Source organism: Podarcis tiliguerta (assembly GCF_965153285.1).
Source record: "Podarcis tiliguerta genome assembly, chromosome: Z".
Lineage (NCBI taxonomy): Eukaryota > Metazoa > Chordata > Lepidosauria > Squamata > Lacertidae > Podarcis > Podarcis tiliguerta.
In genome coordinates, this window is record NC_139553.1 from 18850645 (window position 1) to 18870864 (window position 20220).

General features: G+C 46.4%; 1 protein-coding gene across 3 annotated transcripts in view; it reads left to right on the forward strand.

Annotated features, from left to right (window-relative positions):
• LOC310669535 (gamma-aminobutyric acid receptor subunit alpha-3-like) overlaps window positions 1–20220 on the forward strand; it is a 43256-nt gene that overhangs the window by 16270 nt on the left and 6766 nt on the right. For all 3 annotated transcript variants that reach the window (XM_083423816.1, XM_083423817.1, XM_083423818.1), the window contains exons 4-9: window positions 2948–3015; window positions 13716–13936; window positions 14834–14916; window positions 16742–16876; window positions 17971–18123; window positions 18821–19032. In XM_083423816.1, the coding sequence (XP_083279942.1) occupies window positions 2948–3015; window positions 13716–13936; window positions 14834–14916; window positions 16742–16876; window positions 17971–18123; window positions 18821–19032 (872 nt within the window). The remainder of the gene's footprint in view (window positions 1–2947; window positions 3016–13715; window positions 13937–14833; window positions 14917–16741; window positions 16877–17970; window positions 18124–18820; window positions 19033–20220) is intronic.

Below are 20220 nucleotides of genomic sequence, written 5' to 3' on the forward strand. Positions count from 1 at the left end.
TACAACTGACCTGTCAGCATCTCATTACCACATCTAGCATCCGTGCGGGTTGGGTACTTCCTATCTGGTTTGTGCTGAAATGGGGATCAATGAGGATGTAAAACCAGCTACGGGCAAGAGTGTCTGTCCCATGTGCTCTTTGCATTCTGTGCCACGGCAGCAGCAGCTAGACTAGGAATAAATGGCTCGGAGTGTGATGCTGGTCCCTGAACTCATGAAATGAGCACTCAGAGCTCCCAGAAGACAAAATGCAAGTCCACCAAATGACAATACATGAGACACACTAGGGCATTACAGAACTGTGGCCAAGAGGAGCCCCCAGGGCCTTGTGGGAACCTATCACGAAATCACAGTATTGTAGATTTGCAAGGACCTTCCACAATTTCTTTTTGGATCAATCTAACAAACTAACTCCCCCCCCCCCAGGAGGTAATCAAGGGTACGCAGCACTGGCACCTCTTTGTTTTTTTGGGTTAAAAAGTGTGACATTTTTCTTTAACAACTTCATGAGTACCAGCACATATTTTTCTAGAAAAAAGCACTGTTCTCTCTCTGTGTCTGTCTGTCTGTCTGTCTCTCTCTCTCTCTCTCTCTCTCTCTCTCTCTCTCTCACACACACACCTTATAAAGTTGTAAAGATGGAAGGGACACCGAGGGTCATCTAGTCTAACCCCCAGCAATACAGGAATCTCAATTAAAGCATCCATGGCAGATGGCCATCCAACCTCTGCTTAAACACCTCCGAGAGTCCACAACCTCCTAAGGGAGTCCATTCCACTGTTGGACAGGGCCTCTCCTGCTCCCGGAGCGGAGAGGTTTTGAGCGGGGGGGGGGAGGAGGCGTATTCGGCTCCCTGCTCCTGATTGCTTCTGCTGCCATGGCCAAGCCTTCCAGCCGACCAATAGGGATGGCTGATGGGCAGGGCTAAACACCTTTAAACAGCCGCGGCAGCGCTCTGCTCCCAGTCTGTTCCTGCTTTCTTCGGATCTCCCACCCTCCTTACCTCTTAGGTCAGCTTCTTTTTGCGTATTGACCTTGCTGTAACCAATAAAAGTTGTGGCCTAATTTTGCCCATTAACCTAAAATAATGTGTCTGTGTGTCTTATTATAATCCTATGCGGGTGGAGGGTCCTCAATTCAAAACTCCTACTGTTAGAAAGCCCTGTTTCACACCACTCTATAGGGAAGGCATCCAAGGATGAACCCTCATGCTGGATACTGCTGTGTATTTTCTTGTGGAAGGACATGATCACACTGCAAAGATTAGGTGGGGATCCTATCTTACTGATTTCTGTGAAGAGACCTTTTCAGCTGATGAAGCTAAGGGCCTTAATCAGGTCTATGAAGGCAATGTAGAAGGGGCACCTCTGCCCTTGGCATTTCTCCTGCAGCTGGTGCAGTAAGAAAATCATGTTCACTGTTGACCTCATGGTAGTACAGCATATTATATGTAAATCATCTATGACATTAAAAAAAAAGTCTTCCTTTAGATTTGGTTCCTGGTTGTCTAGTGTTGGTTCTTCCACTTATACTAGAGGTGCAGTTCACATTAATTTGCTTCCTGGGGCCCATAAGATCTATCTGCAGAACTAGTTCCCCACCTCTCTCTGTCCCCAGAGGTCTTCCAAAGCACCTGATTATGACAGTGCTGCAATTTTGATAGTGCTGCAATTCTTGCATTTCAGTGAATTGGACTATATGTTGCTTTGGTTCCTTCTAGCACTGCAGTTCTATGATTCTATGCTCTCCTCTGCCCTCCTCACTATGTGCACTGACATTCAGTTGTGCTTCCAGACAGAAGCTCTGCTTGTTGCTCTTCAGCTCTGCATGCCTTGATCCTTCTTGATCCTCTGCACCTAGCCTTGATTTGTCCTTTCCTTAGCATGGGGTAAGTTAATTCCTAGGCAGGCAAGTAGCTTTGAGAGGAGACTAGGCACTGATATAATGGCCCCTGACATCATAAAAGCATCAGTGTCTACCCTGAGCAGAGAAGGGTGGTGCAGTGGGCCCCTTCTCAGCTCTATGTGGGATGTGCACCTGGAGACCTCTTTTCTTCATGATCTTCATGTGCCACCTGTCCAGGCAGCTCAGTATTCCCACCCCACCCACCATGCAGGCTAGTCATCCTTGTTCACAAAGGAGCCCATACAGACTCAGATGTTCCCAGTCTGAGCCCTCTCAGCTCCAGACAGGCAGGCAGCCCTGACAGGGCTGTGCGGCTTTGGTTATTTCAATTGAACTATGGCTTGGCAACAGATTAGCCCATGTCAACAAACAGCTCTAAGCCTTTAAATCAAGTGGTGCTAACTTCATTTCTCACTGTAGGGGTGGGTGTTCGGGAGACTTCAAAACTCACTAGCGTCTTGAGATATCATGGGGCTAGAGGTGTCCTTTTCTGTGAATGAGAGCAACAAGAGGAGAGGAGAAGGGATGGAGGGAGGAAAGCATCTGTTGGGAGGACTTGCCCATTGCATCAGGATTTGCAAATATGTCCACCTCACCCGAGAGAGAAGCCTGTGAAGAAAACCACTACTTGCATTTACAAACAAATCCAAAGCATTAATAAAATCACTGTTTTGTGAATTGAGTGAGTGTTTCATTTAAATGCTTCTCCAAAGGCCCTATTGAGCTCATGGAGTATAAGCTCAAAATGACTCTATTTCTGCAGAAGGCATTATGTGCTGTTTAAAGGCACTTGTAGGAAGTCATCCCTGATGAATGCCAGAGGGCACTGATTAGAGGCCCACAAACCCCATTTGTGTTTGTTTATGGAATTGGTCATTGTTCAGTGTCCACCACAACTAAGCACAAAAGTGGATCATTTGACTGTAATCCAGGGAAGGAGCAAGCCTGGAGATTTCAAACAAAGCTAAGGCAGAAATTACACAGGGAAACATTCACCATGCGAATCACCCCTAATTACTTTCTTCCTTTTTGCTTCTTCCAGATACAGTAACTGAAGTCAAGACCAACATTTATGTAACAAGTTTTGGGCCCGTCTCGGACACAGACATGGTAGGTGCTGTTGGGATAGATTTGGAAGGTAGGATAGGATTGATTATTTATTAATTATCCTTCCTCTTACATGCTTGAGTAATATTAGCATCTAGTTTAGCAGAGTTAAAAATCCCATCCTTCGCAGTATTAACACGGAAACTAGGGGGAAAAGACTGTGTAGCTTTCTATCGTTATCCAGGATGTCTTGGGCAGACTGCATCTTCCCCTTTATTTATTCTTCTGAACAAAATAACAACATAAAAATCTGTTATTTTAGAGTATAAAAATATTGTTTAGTTACAAAAAAGTTGCAGACTTGATTCAAGCAGAAAATAGCAGTGAAATAAGTCCAGAAAAATATACTCCTATATTGCAAAATACATGATTTTTAGGAGCACACAGACCCTGCGTCCTATCCCTACAGTTGCATGATGAGAAAAAGAACGTTCTCCGAGCAGGAAGGAAGGAATAAGAATCATATTGCTACTGCTACCTTTCCTGCCTCTCCAAGCAGAGGATGTGACCTCACAGACTGATCTCTAGGAGTTTACAGGGAACTCTATGTGCCTTAGCCTTTTGGTCACCTAGCAAACATGGAATTTTATATTTTGACTGGAGCATCATTTTCCCACATTTGTGGAGGTAGAACATAGCGATCATGGCTAGTAGTCATTGATAGCCTTATCCTGCATGAATCCTTATCCTTCCAGACCTTTGCATCTGGTCGTGGCAGGCAAGGTCCCTTTGTGAGGGTGAATGGACATGTACCAGCTGCTGATGGCAAAGTGTAAGTATCAGCTCTTCCCAGGTCAGTGCGGCTGGTGTGTCCCCTCAGCCTCTCCAAATAGCCATCCTCACCCCTGTTCCCTCCCAAAGTGGGTAGCAAGGGAAATGAAGGACAAGCTGTCATGGGAGCTAAGCACCTTTTTATGCTTGGGCAGGTAGGCAGCTCCCGCTTTCTCTACCAGGCATGCCCACTAGAAGAGCCACCTGTTTGCAGCTGATCCTTATTCTATTGGCAGCAAAGAAGAAAAGGTCAGAAGGAGATTCAAAGTGTTCGCTATCACAAGGAAAATGTGAAGGGAGGGATGGCTGGAAGGTTGAGGGGACACAGCTGGCAGAAGTCCTAAGGACTGAATTGAGGCCTCTCTTCCCACAACTGCATGCCTAAATGAAATAGCCTAAATCATTGTCAGAAAGCAGCACACAGAGTTGCTTCTGTGCCCAAAAATCCCAAACCACAGAAAATGCTGATGAGGAATTAGTTCTTCCTGGGATTCCCCAATTAATAAAGGATGATGCAAGTTTTGTGGGTGGGGACCCTCCTCGCCAGGAGAGGTGCTTTTTATGGGCTCCATGCCCTGTTTTCCTTTCGTGTTCTGAATGTGACCATGCTAGTCTCCAAGCACGTTGAACCGGGGGAGGGGGAGGGGAGAGACACTATAGGGAGTGGCTGTTCCTTCCTTGGCAACTGGATTTGTCTTCCACAGGAAGATCAAAACAGAGCCACCAGTCTATGGTGGTGAGACTTGTGCCTAATGGAGTCAGTCTAGGCCATTCTTATGGTAGCCCGGTAGAACTGAGTGTCCTATTCTGCTTGTGCTCTCCACAACCCATGCATATTGCCATTTAGGACAAGGGATGCCATTTCCATAGCCCTTCTGGTGGGCTGCTCAGGAAGAGGAAGACAAGCAGCAGAATTCCAAGACCCAGCTACTGATTTAAGACTATATAAAATAGGGAAAGGAGAGTGAGAATGAGTGTGCACAATCAAATTGAATATAAAATGCTAAATCAGAATTTTAAAACTGGGCATATACTAAGTCGAGGGACCCGGGTGGCGCTGTGGGTAAAAGCCTCAGCGCCTAGGACTTGCCAATCGAAAGGTCGGCGGTTCAAATCCCCGCGGCGGGGTGCGCTCCCGCCGCTCGGTCCCAAACGTATTAAAACTTGATTAGATTTGCTTCTGCCCTCAACCACCTTTAAACAAATGTTCCCCATGAAAATATTTATGGCTAGAAGACACTTGGCTTTGCAAATAAGTGAAGTGTTTTATGCACAGAGTTTCAGGAGTTACAGCAAATAAGCTTCCATCCTTTGGCAGTAAAATAAAGAAGAATACCCCCATGACTTAAAAATAAAGAATTTGGTTTCTTTACAAAAGGATCATGTAAGATGTAAGCAGTAAAAATCTCTTTGAGAGAGATTCATTCGTTTTTTCTACAGCTGTGGGTATTCCTGGATCCTTTGCTGTCGCTTGAGGCTCATGTGGCCTCAGTGGCATGGAGTGCCTTCCATCAGCATCAGTTGGTGGCCCAGCTGCACCCATATCTGGACAAGGATAGTCTAACTTTGGTGGTCTATGTTTTGGCAATGTGTTATATGTGGGGCTGCCTCTGAAGACAGTTTGGAAAATTCAGCTGGTTCAGCAGCCAGGTTGCTCACCAAGGCAAGACGGGTTGAACATATAATGCCATTCCTGGCCCAACTTCACTGGCTGCCAATTAGTTTCCAGGCCCAATTCAATGTGCTGGTTTTGACCTATAAAATGCTAAACACAATACTTCAAGGACCACTTTGCCCCATATGAACCAACCTGGACCCTGTGATCATCATTTGTAGCCCTTCATTGCGTGTCCCCTCCATGGGAGGTCTGGAGGTTGGCAAGATAAGGACAGGTTTTTTCTGCAGTAGATTCCTGCTTGTGGAATGTTCTCCCCAGGAAGGCTCATCTGGTGCCCTGCTTACATACCTTTAGGTGCCAGGTAAAAGCATTCCTCTTCTCCCAGGCCTTAGGCGACTTAAACAATCTACGGGCTTTTAAATGGGGATATTGTTTTTGTTTGTTACTATGGTTTGTATTTTGTGTTTTTATATTGCAAGCCACTCCGTGATCCTTGGGTAAAAGGTGGTATAGAAACTAACAACAAACCTTTTAGCTTAGAGAAAAGGCAAGTAAGACGTTACCTGATGGAAGTTTATGAAATCAGGCATGGCATGGAAAGAGTGGATAGAGAGGTTTTTCTCCCTCTTTCATAACACTGGAACTCTTAGATATCCCATGAAGTTGAATGTTGGAAGGTTCAGGATAGAATAAAGGAAGTCCTCCTACATATAGCACAGAGTTAAACCATGAAACTCCTTCCCCCAGGAGGCAGTGATTTCCCCCCAATTTGGGTGGCTTTAGAAGAGGATTAGGCAAATTAATGGAGGATAAGACTACCAATGGTACTAGCCATGATGACTATGCTGCATCTTCAGATTTGGAGACAGTGATGCTTCTGAATACCAGTTGCTGGAAACTGCAGGAGGGGAGAGTGTTTTTGTGCTCAATAGGCAACTGTTTTGGTGACTCTGAGAACAGGATTCTGTGTGAGATGGGCCTACTTTGACCTAATACAGCAAGCTCTTCTTATGATCTTCCATGGATATAGACTGTGAAGCTGCTCAGTCATGGGAGCTGGACTCCAAAGGATCAGGCAGAAATTGGAGTGACTGGCCCAGCAGGGCTGGAAAATAATGTATTATAATATCCCATTTTGAGGAGTTCCCCATCAATAGGCTCTTTCTGGCTTTAGAAGGCCCTCTTCCTCTGGGGCAAGGAGTTAATTCAGTGTTACTGGAGCTGCTACTTTCCCACTTGGTCCGGCTTCTGACTCTTTCTCTGTCACACTCGCTTTTCTCTCTTCACACCAAAGCAAAGAGCCATAATATATTCACTCATCCAAGCCTCAGGGAGTCTCTCATAATTACTTCTAAGGTGGAGCATATTTGAATAAGGAAGCTTGTATAATGAACTGTGGAGAACAGGGAAATGGGAGGTATTGAAGAACGGGGTCCCCCCCCCCCCGCTGTGTGATTTTGAAAAAGGGGCTCAGAACAAGGCGGGCTGGTAAAGAATAATATGGTCACATCCACACAAGCTTGTTTTGGTTCTACAGATGCCATCCATGCATGGGAAATGTGATGCCCCTTTGGGTATTTTCTTTTTTTGTGGGGGTTGGCATCTGAACTGAAGAAATGCTGCCGACACTATTCCCTCTCTAGATAGAAGGGCACAGGGCTGACTCAAGGCATGTTGTTGCCTGAGGAGGGCCAGCAAATGCCCCTTCCCCAACCAAGGTGCACAGAAGTAGTACCAGTCAAGTTATTTTGCCACCTGAGATCCGACAAATGCATTTTCCCTTCCCTGGCAGTCAACACCCAATAGTAAAAAGAGGGATAAGAATGTGATACCTTTTGCTGACAACCCAAATCAGCTAAGTGAGCCAGTCACATCACCCCGTCCCACGGCACTCCTGCACACAAAAACACCCACTCACACAGCCCTTTAGTACAGGGGTTATTGATCAGCTACCCTGGCCAAGCCGTGGGGAAACTTTGTTTGTGCCTTGTTGTTTTGGTTGAACTGGACATATCATTACTATTATTATTTTCATTTAGGCTTGGGTGACTGAATATATTATGGCTCTTTGCTTTGGTGTGAAGCGAGAAATGAGATTGTGACAGAGAAAGAAAGAATCGGAAGCCAGAGGAAGTGGAAAAGTAGCAGCTCCAGTAACACTAAATTTAACTCTTTTAAGAAGGATGTTGACAAACTGGAACGTGTGCATAGGAAGGCAACCAAGATGATTAAGGGTCTTGAAACTAACCCGTATGAGGAGTGCTTGAGGGAGCTGGGTGTGTTTAGCCTGGATGAGATTGAGAGGAGATATGATAACAATCTTCAAATATCTCAAGGGCTGTCACATGGTAGAGGGAACATGCTTGTTTTCTCCTGCTATGGAAGGTGGACTCAAACCCATGGCTTCAAGTTACAAGAATTGAAATTCTGACCAAGCATTCAAAAAAACGTTTTGACAGTAAGAGCTGTTCAACAGTGGAATGGACTCCGTTGGGAGGTTGTGGACTCCTCTTCCTTGGAGGTTTTTAAGCAGATGTTGGATGGCCATCTGTCATGGATGCTTTAGCTGAGATTCCTGCATTGCAGGGGTTGGATTAGATGACCCTTGGGTCCCTTCCAGTTCTAAGATTCTATGATTCTATGATTTGTATAAGGACATTATGATAATGGCAGTTTTATTTTAAACCCCTTTCCTAACAATCCCCAGCATGGAATTTGCCTTATTCATCTCTGCCACGCATTGGCTGACATCTTCATCAAGCTATCTACTATAACCCCAGGTTCTTGCTCCTGGTCCATCACCTGCTGTTGAGGAGGAGAGGGGAGGGAGAAGAACTGCTGGATATTGGTGTGACAGAGACTTTGAGTGGATGAGTGGGTGAGTGGGTGGCTGGAACACTGGAGCAAGAAGGCTCAGATCTAGAAGTCATGCTGTCTTCCTTGGCTGGAGAACAGGGAGTCAGTCTGTCCATGACTCCTCACATGAAGCTGCTTGCTGGGATAGCCTTGGTCCTGAATGCTCCAATTGGGGTCAGCAAGTTTTAGTTACAGGAAGGAGGCTTCAAAAGCAGCTGTACTGGTTCAAGGCTCACCATAGCAGGGGGCATCAGAGATGAAGAAGTACTGACTTGTTGCTCGTTGGGGTGTTTCTATTCTTCCAAAGGGGAAGGAACTGGGGGGTGGGCAGATTGCCCAGTATCTGTCAAGAGGAAGAGTAGGGCAGCACTGGATCGGGAGGAGGAGGAAGCAGCAACAGCAGCAGCAACAGCAACAACAACTGGTCATGTCTTGGGCACCATCTGCACTTACCAGCTGCACCAGCGTTGCCACAGAAACTGCTGCTGAAGGTTTTGTTTGCCTGAACTTGTTGCTGGGTCCTTGATACCACTGATGAATCATTGGGGGGGGGGAGTGCTTGGAGTGCTTGGAAAGAACTTTGCTGCCCTTCCTATTCAGTTTCAGTGTTTGTGTAACTGAGAGGAGGAGTAGGGCAAGAGTATAAAATTCAGAGGAGAGTTGGGATCAACTCTCTCACGCTCACACATAGAATCATAGAATTGCAGAGTTGCAAGGACCCATGAGGGTCATCTAGTCCAACCCCCGCAATGCAGGAATCTTTTGCTCAACATTGGGCTTGAACTCATGACTCTGAGATTAAGAGTCTCATGCTCTACCAACTGAAAACATTTTATTGGGGGGTATTTTTTTTAAAAAAATGTGCATTCTAGTAATTAAAATAATATGCACAAAAAAGAATGGCATTCAGTTAACTGCTTTCTGCCGGTCGTGGGGCCTTGATACAACTTTGTGTATACACATGTGTTACTAGATTACTGTATCCCAGGATCTTCTTTTGAGATACAAGCAGGCCACCAGGACCAAAGCTGGACAGGCACAGGGAAAGGACAGTGCCTTTGTATACAGTAGTTTTCTATATTCTTTTTGATTTGAGGAGATGTGAATGGGAAAATACAATCATTTAAACTTTATACAACCTCTTTAATTCATATACAGTCATACCTCATGTTACGTCTGCTTCATGATATGTTTTTTCAGGTCGCATCCCGCAGCGACCCAGAAGTACCAGAAAGGGTTACTTCCGGGTTTCGCTGCTTGCGCATATGCAGAAGCGCAAAATGACATCACGCGCATGCGCAGAAGCAGCGAATCGCGTCCCGCGTGTGCGCAGATGCGCCGCTGCGGGTTGCGTTCTATTCATGTGGCGAACGCTCCTCTAGAACGGATCCCGTTCGCAACCAGAGGTGCCACTGTAAAGTAAAAACACCTAAAATAAGTAAAATCATAGAATCATACAACTGTAGAGTTGGAAGGGACCTTGAGGGTCATCTAATCCAACCCCCTGCAATGCAGCAATCTTAACTGAAGTATCCATGACTGATGGCCATCCAACCTCTGCTTAGAAACCTCAGTAGAAGGAGAATCCACAATCTCCCAATGGAATCCAGTCAACTGTCGAACAGCTCTTACTGTCAGAAAGTTCTTCCTGATTTTTAGCCCGAATCTCCTTTCTTGTGACTTGAAGCCATTGGTTTGAACCCTCCAGAGCAGGAGAAAACAAGCTTGCTGCATCTTCCATAGGAAAGCCCTTTAGATATTTGACGAGCGCTATCTTATTTTCTCTCAGACTCCTCTTTTCCAGGCTAAACATGCCCAGCTCCCTCAACCATTCCTCATGAGACTTGGTTTCCAGACCCTTGATCACCTTGGTCACCCTCCTCTGCACATTTTCTACCTTGTCCATATCTTTCTTAAATTGTGGCACTCAGAACTTGACTCAGTATTTCAGGTCTGGTCCAACCAAGGCAGAATAGACTGGTACTATTTCTTCCCTTGATCAACACTTCTGTTGATATAGCCTAGAATAGCATTAGTTCCCTACCCCACCCCTCTGCATCGCACTATTGACTCATGTTACCCTTGGGGTCTACTGAGACCCCTAGGTCCTTTTCACAACTGGCAAGCCTGGTGTCTTGCATCTTATATTTATGCAGCTCGTTCTTTCTGGCTAAATGTAGAAGCGGACATTTGTCCCAACTGAAATTCATTTTGTTAGTTTGGGCCCAGTTCTCTAATCTGTTAAGGTCATATTGGATCCCATTTCTGTCTTCTGTGGCATTAGCTAGCCCTCCCATTTGGTGTCATCTGCAAAGTTGATGAGCTTCCCTTCAATTCCTTTGTCCAAGACATTTATAAAAACATTGAACTACTGTGGGCCCGGGTCAGAACTCTGCGATACCCCTCTTGTCACTTTTTTCCAGGATGATGAGGAACCAATAATGAACACTTAGGGTTCTGTCAGTCAGCCTTTTACAAATCTACCTCATCCAGCCCACATTTTATCAGCTTCTGCGCAAGAATATCATGGAAGACTTCATCAAAAGCCTTACCGAAATTGAGATACCCTATGTCCACCACATTCCCCTGATCTACTAAACTTGTAACTCTATCAAAGAAAGAATGAAATTCATCTGGCATGATTTCTTTTTGACAAACCCATGCTGAGCCTTAGTAATCACAACATCCTTTTCTAAGTGGTCACAGACTGACGGTTGAATTATCTGTTCTTGGACCTTTCCTGGAACTGATGTTAAGCTGACCTGTCAGTAGTTTTCTGGGTCCTCTCCCTCTGCTTTCAAGATGGAGACAACATTTGCTTGCCTCCAGTTTGCAAGGACCTCACTTGTTCTCCAATAATTCTCAAATATTATAGACAGAGGCTCTGAGATTACAGTACATCTGCAAGCTCATCAGGCCCTGGAGATTCAAATTCATTTTAAGTAGCTGGGTGTTCCCTTACCTCCTATTTTGGGTTGCAGCTCAAGAAGGCAATGCTTGTGGAATGTACAGTTCCAGTTTCAGGGCCAATTTTTATTATGATTCATCCACGTACTTCTCCTGTTCAAGTGTGTGTGAGTGTGCTTAAGCTGTGTGTTTTCCACTTTCAGCTGTATCTGGTTTATCAGACATATTTGCCTATTAATCAGTGGTGCAGATTACAACTCCAATCTTTATAGAAGGTGCTCTGGACCATAGTACCAAAGACCTTAGTTCTAACTAAAGAGCTCATCCACTCTTACGTTCTTGCCCATGCTTTCTAGGCATAGGTCCGCACCTTCCTGGTCTGTGTCCGAGTGCTTGGGTTTTTTGCCGCACCACTTCCCCCAGGAAAACCCACTCTTTAATGCTGAATCAGATCAAATGGCAATTCGGGTTCCCCACAGATTGCTGTTTGCTCTGATTCAGTGGTAAAGAGTGGGTTTTCTTGGGGAAAGCACCATGACCCAAAAGAGAGAAAAAGCAGTAGGAAAGGGAGTTTTAAAGCACAGATATGTGCTTAAAAATGAAGAGCACAGGCAAGTGCGGATGAGCCCTGATTTGAAAAGAGGAATTGCAATCACCCTTCCTCCTCTATATGTAGCTGTGTAAAAGGCAGATTCCTTGCTATGGTTCATTAGAAAAGGAACTGGAAATAAAACTGCAAATACCATAACTCCATTTTGCATATCTATGGTGTGGCCACATTTGCACAGATTTGGTTGCTTTACCACTAAAAGGATATTATGGAGTTGGAAAAGGTTCAGAAAAGGGCCACCAGAATGGTCAAGGGGATGGTGCAATTCCCCTAAGAAGAAAGAAGACTTTTTAGTTTAGGGAAAAGACAAATAAGAGGCAACATGATGGGAGTTTATAAAATGATGCATGTCATGGAGAAAATGCACAGAGAAATTTCTCTCTCTCTCATAACTCCTTCTTTGGAGTCTCCTTCTTTGGAGGTCTTTAAGCAGGGGCTTGACAACCATATGTCAGGAGTGCTCTGATGGTGTTTCTTGCTTGGCAGGGGGTTGGACTCGATGGCCCTTGTGGTCTCTTCCAACTCTATGATTCTATGAACTCTAGAACTCCTGGACATCCAACGAAACTGAAAATTAGAAGATTTAGGATGGATAAAAGAAAGTCCTTCACATAACTATGAAACTCATTCTCACAGGAGACAGTGATGGTCACTAACCTGGATGGCTTTAAAAAGAAGATTAGACACTTTCATGAAGGTGGAGAGAGCTATCAATGGCTACTAGCCATGATGGCTGTGCTTTCATGTTCAGAGGCAGTAATGCTTCTGAATACCAATGGCTGGAAACCACAGAGGGGAAGTGTGTTGCCCTTGTTCATGGCATCTGGGTGGCCACTGTGAGAACAGGATACCGGACTTGATGGGCCTGATCCATCAGGCTCTTCTTAAGTTATTTCTGAGTCCACACCTGCCCTCAGTAGATGACCCTTCTACAGTACTGTGTTGTGTCACTTTTATCTGCCACTATTTCCTCCAGAGGAGAATTGTCTTTTTGGATATCTATGGCACCCCCTTCCCTCATCTGCATTCCAGGCTCCTGGGTAGAAGGGAGGGCTGTGAAAGCAGCTTAATCTGTAGATCTGACTAAATTCTACTAGCAGATCTATGTCATCCTCCTGGAGGCAGGCTAGGGCATTGCTGAGAAGGCAAAAAAGGAAGAGCCAAGATTAGCAGCAGGGAGGAAAGGTGGCTGCCAGGAGCAGATTAGAGACAGACACAGCAGCAGCAGGGAAGCAGGCAGGCAGGCAGGCAGAGCTTGGCAGGGTGGGAATGAATGCATGTTGGAGGAGAGGTACAGAGGGGAGAAGACTATGGGGCAAATGGAAGAAGTAGTGGAAATGCTGAGGGCAGACCTCACCACACATCTGGTTCCCATGTCGGTGGGAAGAGGAGGATGTGAGCACATTAGTGGGCTCAGAATGCCCAGGACTATCCCAATTCCCCTCCAGGCTCTCTGGCAGAAAGTGGCCCCACAACAATTATGCTGGAAAGGAATCTCTCTGTCTCTCTCCCTCTCCCCCTCTCCCTGGAAACCCCAGGCAGGGAGAGGGCTCTTGTGCTTGGATCCCACTTGCATAATCGGCATCTGGTTGGTCACTGTGAGAACAGGATGCTGGACTAGGTGGGACCCCCTTTGGCCTGATCCAGCAGAGTTCTTCTCATATTTTCGTGTCCTTATGTTCTTATATCTTTCACCTGTGGATCTAAGGCTGCTGTGGGTAAGTATATAAGATAGAGAACTCCCCTGCCCCATAGACAGATGGAACAAGAATCTGCCTGGCTGAAAACATTCAAGACCAAAGTATTTTAACTTTGTGAAGTCCACTGGAACAAGGATTTATTTTATTTTATTTTATTTTATTAGAAATATTTCTGCATATGTAGTGAACCATCTGCAAAATAACTATTTAAAATCTAAACCTGCATCTTATCTTCTGGCAGGAGTACACAATTGATGTATTCTTCCGGCAGTCCTGGCGAGATGAGAGGCTAAAGTTTGATGGCCCCATGAAGATCCTCCCCCTCAACAACCTGCTGGCCAGCAAGATCTGGACACCTGACACCTTTTTCCACAATGGCAAGAAATCGGTGGCTCACAACATGACCACACCCAACAAGCTTCTTCGACTGGTGGACAATGGTACCCTCCTCTACACCATGAGGTAGGTGGTGGTTTTGCTTCCCAAAGGCATGTCTTCCTTACTCAGCACCCGCCATCACCTCCTGGAAGGGATTGAGCCTCTCAGCTGAAATGGGCACCAGAGGGTTCACCTTGGGCATCTTCCTCTGGCCTTCCTGCAGCTTGACTAGCATCTCCTGCTGCCCAAGCATCTTCACAGCCCTACAACCAACCTGAGTGTGTCACAGACACTGCAGGTTAGGCTCCACTGGGAAGAGTCAGCTGCCATGCAACTTTTCTGGAGACCACAGCTCAGGGGTAGTAGGAGGATATGATAAAGTATGCAGCCACTGGATCAATCCCGACAGCTTAGAGGAACCTGAAGTGCAGAATGGGGTGGGGGTGGGGATCTCTGCCTTTCCCTGTCTGAGCTGTCAGCATAATCATATCACATGAGCCGTTGGCCTGACTTAGTAGGCACTTTCTCATTTTACTGACGGTCTTAATGATTTGCAGGATGTTGTTCAAAATCCCTGGTTCAGTCCATCTCCTCCTCCCTTGGTCTTGTAGAAGACTTGTCACTCCAACTCACAAGGAATAAAGCTTCAGCAGAATGTTCTTGGTATTTTTTTTGCAGTTTAATGACTCCCAATCCCGGAGTGCCTTTGTGTCCCTTTGTACTGGGAGAAGCATGTGCTGCTTATGCAGCTTTAAGAGTATGCATTGCAATCCCCCATAGAAATGTGTGGATGTGAGCATTTGGATTACAGTGATCATGTCAGAAAGCAGTGGGCTACAGGAGCACAACCCGCTCTCAGGAAATGTCCATTTGGCCAACAGTTTGCCTGGGAAACTCCTTGCTTGCAATAGAAGAACAGGGTTGGCAACAGTGGGTTTAACACCTGGATATTCCATTGGCAGTGGTCATTGTTTCTTGTAGATTGACCATTCATGCGGAGTGTCCGATGCACCTGGAGGACTTCCCAATGGATGTGCATGCCTGTCCACTGAAGTTTGGGAGCTGTAAGTACTTTCCCGACAGCACAAGCAAAGTGTCCTTGCATTCTTGGCTTGAAGGCAGCAGGTATGGGTCCTTGGCAGGCTAGCTATCAAGCGAGCAAACATCCCTGAGAGTGTGAGCTTATGCGACATCCTGCATTGCTATGAACCTCTATTTTCAAAGTGGCCTTCCAAAGTGAAGCTGTCATTTTAAGGTAATTTTTCCCTCACAGATAAATTAATTTTGAGGTTTACACCTTATACAGAATTGGGTGAAAATTGATTGTAGGACAGCAGTCTCTAGAAAAACCCCTTCCTGTAGAATACCATGCTCCCCTTAATTGTCTTAATTCTTTCTAATATTGTATTTTTGAATTATTGTAATCCACTCATCATCAACTAAAACAATTATTTCACATGTAAGGTAAGGTAAAGGTAAAGGACCCCTGGATGGTTAAGTCCAGTCAAAGGTGATTATGAGGTGCGGTGCTCATCTTGCTTCAGGCTGAGGGAGCCGGCATTTGTCCACAGACAGTTTTCCGGGTCGTGTGGCCAGCATGACTGAACCACTTCTGGTATGACGGTACACTGTGACGGAAACCAGAGCGTACAGAAACACCATTTACCTTCCCACCGCAGCGGTACCTATTTATTTACTTGCACTGGTATGCTTTTGAACTGCTAGGTTGGCAGTAGCTGGGACAGAGCATTGGGAGCTCACCCCATCTCTTGGATTCGAGTTGCTGACCTTCCGATTGGCAAGCCCAAGACACTCAGTGGTTTAGACCACAGTGCCTCCCACTCCCTATTATTTCACATGTCTCTCTATGCACTGCAGTATAAGAAATCACAAGCTCACATGCATACAGACCAGTCTAAAGGAAAGCATCAAATAACTGCAAATGTTGTGCTTTGTTTAATAATGATAATGATAATAATAAATTGAACCCAAATCAATATTTGATCAATCGGCTAGTGGAAGATTTCCTTGGAACATGATATGGAAATGGGATCAATGTTGCTTTGCCATACTGGATCTGAGAGCTCCTGGACCTGGTGGCCCTATGACCCCCCCCCCACTCCCCTCTGCTCAACCAGTGGAAATATATTTAGTAGACAGAGGTGCCCCACTGCCAGCTGGTGTGTCAAGCCAAGAGTCTGGTTCCCACAGGTGTGGCCAGCCTGGCAAACATCTGGTATCTCTTTGACATGGCGCCTTAGATGCCTCTCCTTGGGTCTCCATTTGGCCACAGACTTGGCTGCTTTTGTGGCCTCTGTTTGTCTGCCATGAGCAGCCAGGTCTAATTGGAGCAACACATGAGCAGCACAACTGAACCTCCCAAGTCAACAGGTCCTATCCAATTGCTGCTTCTGCTGCTTCAGAGCCTGATGGAAAGGAGGTGCTGCCACAGCGCCTGCAGGCCCCCACTGAGGTTGCCTTCTGGGACAAGCCTCTGAGTGTGGGCTTAATATTTTCCACCTGCTTTGGCTAACTTGAGTACCCACTGATGCTTCAGCTGGGATGCAGTCCAGAAATATCTCCAGTGGTCCAGTAGCCTGGTTATCGGAGAGGCCAATGGAAGCCGCTGGAACCACCACTAGTCTTTTGCAGGACGTGGAAGATCTCAGGTGGCAGCCTCCTTCCCTCCCACACCTTGAGGGAGTGCAGGGTTTCAGTCAGGCGTCTCTGTGTCAGATACAGCTTTCTAATGGGTGTCTCTTTTCCTGGAGTTGGGGTTGACCTTTGGAAGCCATTCTGGGCACCATTTTGGAGATGTTCCTCATTGGGCAGGAGCTGCCAGGGTGTAGCTAAACCTCCTCCATCCCATCCTTTCTGCTTTCTCCACAGATGCTTACACCAAGACAGAGGTGATCTACACCTGGACCCATGGGAAAGTGGAAGTGGCCGAAGAAGGCTCCCGCCTGAATCAGTACGACCTCCTTGGCCACAATGTGGGGAGAGACTCCATTGAATCCAGCACAGGTAATGGAGAGCCTCCTTGGATGGTTTCCTGCAGGGTGTCGGACTACATGACCCTTGGGCATCCCTTCCAACTCTACAATTCTATGATTCTCCATGATGAGCAGGAACCACAAAGGCAGGACTAAACGTCTCACTTGTTTAACGAGGCTTACAATACTAAAAAGCCCAAGCCCTGGTAAAAGAGGAATTGGGGCTTTTTTGCCTAGCGCCTAAAGCTATGTAGTGATGGCACCAGGTAATCCTCCCTGGGGATAGCATTGCACAGGTGGGGGGGGGGCACCTACAACTGAAAACACCCAGTTCTTCTGTCCCTACCTCCCACAGATGGGACACTCAGAGATTGGTCTCAGGTGAAAACTGCAGGGTCAGTTGTTTTGTAGCCCCTCCTTTTCACAAATAGGCCACTATAGAGGTGGCATTGGCAAAGGTGTTGCCAAGGAGGAAGCAGATCCAGCTTCCAAGGAGCATGCCACAGCCATTGGTGCCACAGTGGCAGAGGCAGTGGTGGTGGTGGCAGCAGCAGCAGTTGGTGATGCATTCCTTGGAGGTCAGATCTGTAGATCCCCTCAAGGTGGCCCCCTTACCTTGCCTCCTGGGTAGGCCAACCCTGAGGAGGGTGGCAGTGCAAGAACGGGCCTTTTCAGTGGTGGCTCCCTGCTTGTGCAGTACTCTCCCCAGGGAGGCTCACCTTCCTCCTTCCTTACATATCTTCAGGTGCCAGGCAAAAACTTTCCTCTTTAATCAGGTCTTTGGCCTTTAACTATCTGTGACCTTTTAGAAGTGGGTGGGATGCTTTAAACGTATTCCCTCCCCTTGCCTTTAATGTATGTGGGGTTTAATCTATATGGAGTGTGTGTTTGTTTGTTTGTTGTTTGTTTGTTTGTTTGGCTGGCTGTAAGTTGCCTTGGGTTGCCCTGGGCAAGATAAAGTGACTGACAAATTTAATAAATAAAAACAAAAACGATTGCTTTCCACTGCAGGCTGTATCTCAACAATCATGTTTACTGGCAAGGATGCAAAAAAAGAAAAGAAAAAAGGCAAATAAAAACCCCTTGTATCCCTCTCTACCCCCCCACCCCTCCATATCACTGCAGGAACCTACATTGTGATGACCACTTACTTCCACCTTAAGCGTAAGATTGGGTATTTTGTGATCCAGACCTACTTACCCTGCATCATGACAGTCATCCTCTCCCAAGTCTCTTTCTGGCTCAACAGAGAGAGTGTTCCAGCACGGACAGTGTTTGGTGAGCTTCTGATGGAGGATGGTCTGAGGGCTGGCTGGAGGAAACAGGGAGACGGGGACAGCATCAAGACTGGTGCTGGAGAGAAGCAGCAGCAGCAGGGACCTTCCTGCCTGTCAGCCACATTCCCTTCATGTTGATGACAGACATTTGCATAAGGCTTAAACTCTGAGGTTTCCCCCAGGAATATCTGCTAGCCATGATGGCTATGTCCTCCCTCCACTGTCAGAGGCAGTAGTGCTTTTGATTATCAGTTGCTGCGAACTGCAGGTAGGGATCCAGTTGGCTGCTGTGACCACAAGGTGCTGAACCAGCTCTTTAAATCAGGGGTGGCTAACCAATGCTGCTGCACTCCAACTCCCAGCAGCCAGAGTGGCTAATGGTCAGGGATAGTGATGATGATGGGATTTGTAGTCCAACATCACCTTGAGGGCTCCTACAGGTTCCCTATTTTAAGTGTCTTGCTAATTTAATCCTGCAACATAATTGTATAATTAGACACAGCTTCCCTGGTGTTGACAATGGGACTGTGCTCAGGTACGGCACTGGCTCCTTCCACCTTTTCTTGGGGCATCTAGGGCAGTGGCCGCTGTGACAAAGCAGCCCAAGGAGGCTCAATGGATCCCCTACTGCCCTCAAGAGGGAGAAAACCTCCTGTGGCCCCATGTCAGCAGTGCCTTTTCTGGTTTTGTTCCCACAGGAGTCACCACGGTCCTGACCATGACCACCCTGAGCATCAGTGCAAGAAACTCCTTGCCCAAAGTGGCATACGCAACGGCCATGGACTGGTTCATGGCTGTCTGTTATGCCTTTGTGTTCTCTGCACTGATTGAGTTTGCTGCCGTCAACTACTTCACTAAACGCAGCTGGTCCTGGGATGGCAAGAAGGTTCTGGAGGCCCAGGAATTGAAGGTGAGAGAGGGAGTCATTGGAGGGAGCAGAAGAGAAACAAAGAGGGAGAGCAATCAGAACTTGACGTACAAGAAGAGGCATTGAAACCTTACTTTGGTTGATCCCAAAGTGGGTGGTAGCACACCCTGGGGGGTGGGATTCCCTAGGGGGTAGCAGGGGGTGCAGGAGGAGTAAATGACTATCAGATTTTGGAAAGCTGCTATCACTGGATCAAATTCATCAGTTTTGTTGAATTAATTAAATGGAAGGGTTTTAATTGGATTTTGAATAAATGTGCAATTAATTGTCACTGTTTTGACTTATATGGTGTTGTTATCTCCCTTAGTGTGTTAGGCAAACTGCTATTCTGAATAGTGCTTTTGTAGGGTATGGGGCACTGGGGGTGAGTTCATGGAACCAAGGGGGGATTCGCCCTCAAAAGTTTGAGAACCTCTGCCTTACTCCAAACAGAGCTAAACATCAATGTTTTGCAGCCCAGGGAGGGAGGGAGGGAGGGAGGGAGGGAGGGAAAGAAAGAAAGAAAGAAAGAAAGAAAGAAAGAAAGAAAGAGTCCATTGCTGCTGCTGCCCTTAATCCCCCCCTTTGCTTATCCTGTATGGCTTTTACGCATCACCAAAGTAGCTCTGAGAATAACTATAACCCAGAAGCATTTTTTCACCTGTGAAAGGCCAGTTGGCTTCCCACATCAGTGGAGATGATCTCAAGCCCTGCAATGTGTTAAATGTCACCTGGAATTACACAGATGACCTGCTGTATAAAGGGGTTGAGAAATCACATAGATACTGCTCCTGTTCTAAAAGGGGGGAGGGGGAGAGAAGAGAAGAGCCCTACCTGCAGATTCCCTGTGGTGTGAGGCAGCACACGTACATGATTTGAGATCTCACTGGCCATAAATTTCCTGTTGGAGATGCCATGTTTGGCAAGGACTTGTAGCATTTGCAGCTCACAACATGGTTTACTCCGGGAACATTGGAAGCTGCTTTATACTGAGTCAGACAGTTGGTTCATCTGACTCAGCATTGTATACACTGACAATACTCTTCAAGGTATCAGGCCGGGGATCTCTCCCATCCCTGCCTGGAGATGCCATTGGGGATTGAACCTGATACCTTCTGCATGCAAAGCAGATGCTCCCCTTCCCTCTGATCCAGGTTTGACGGGGTGCATTTTTGAATTGCACCAAGTTCA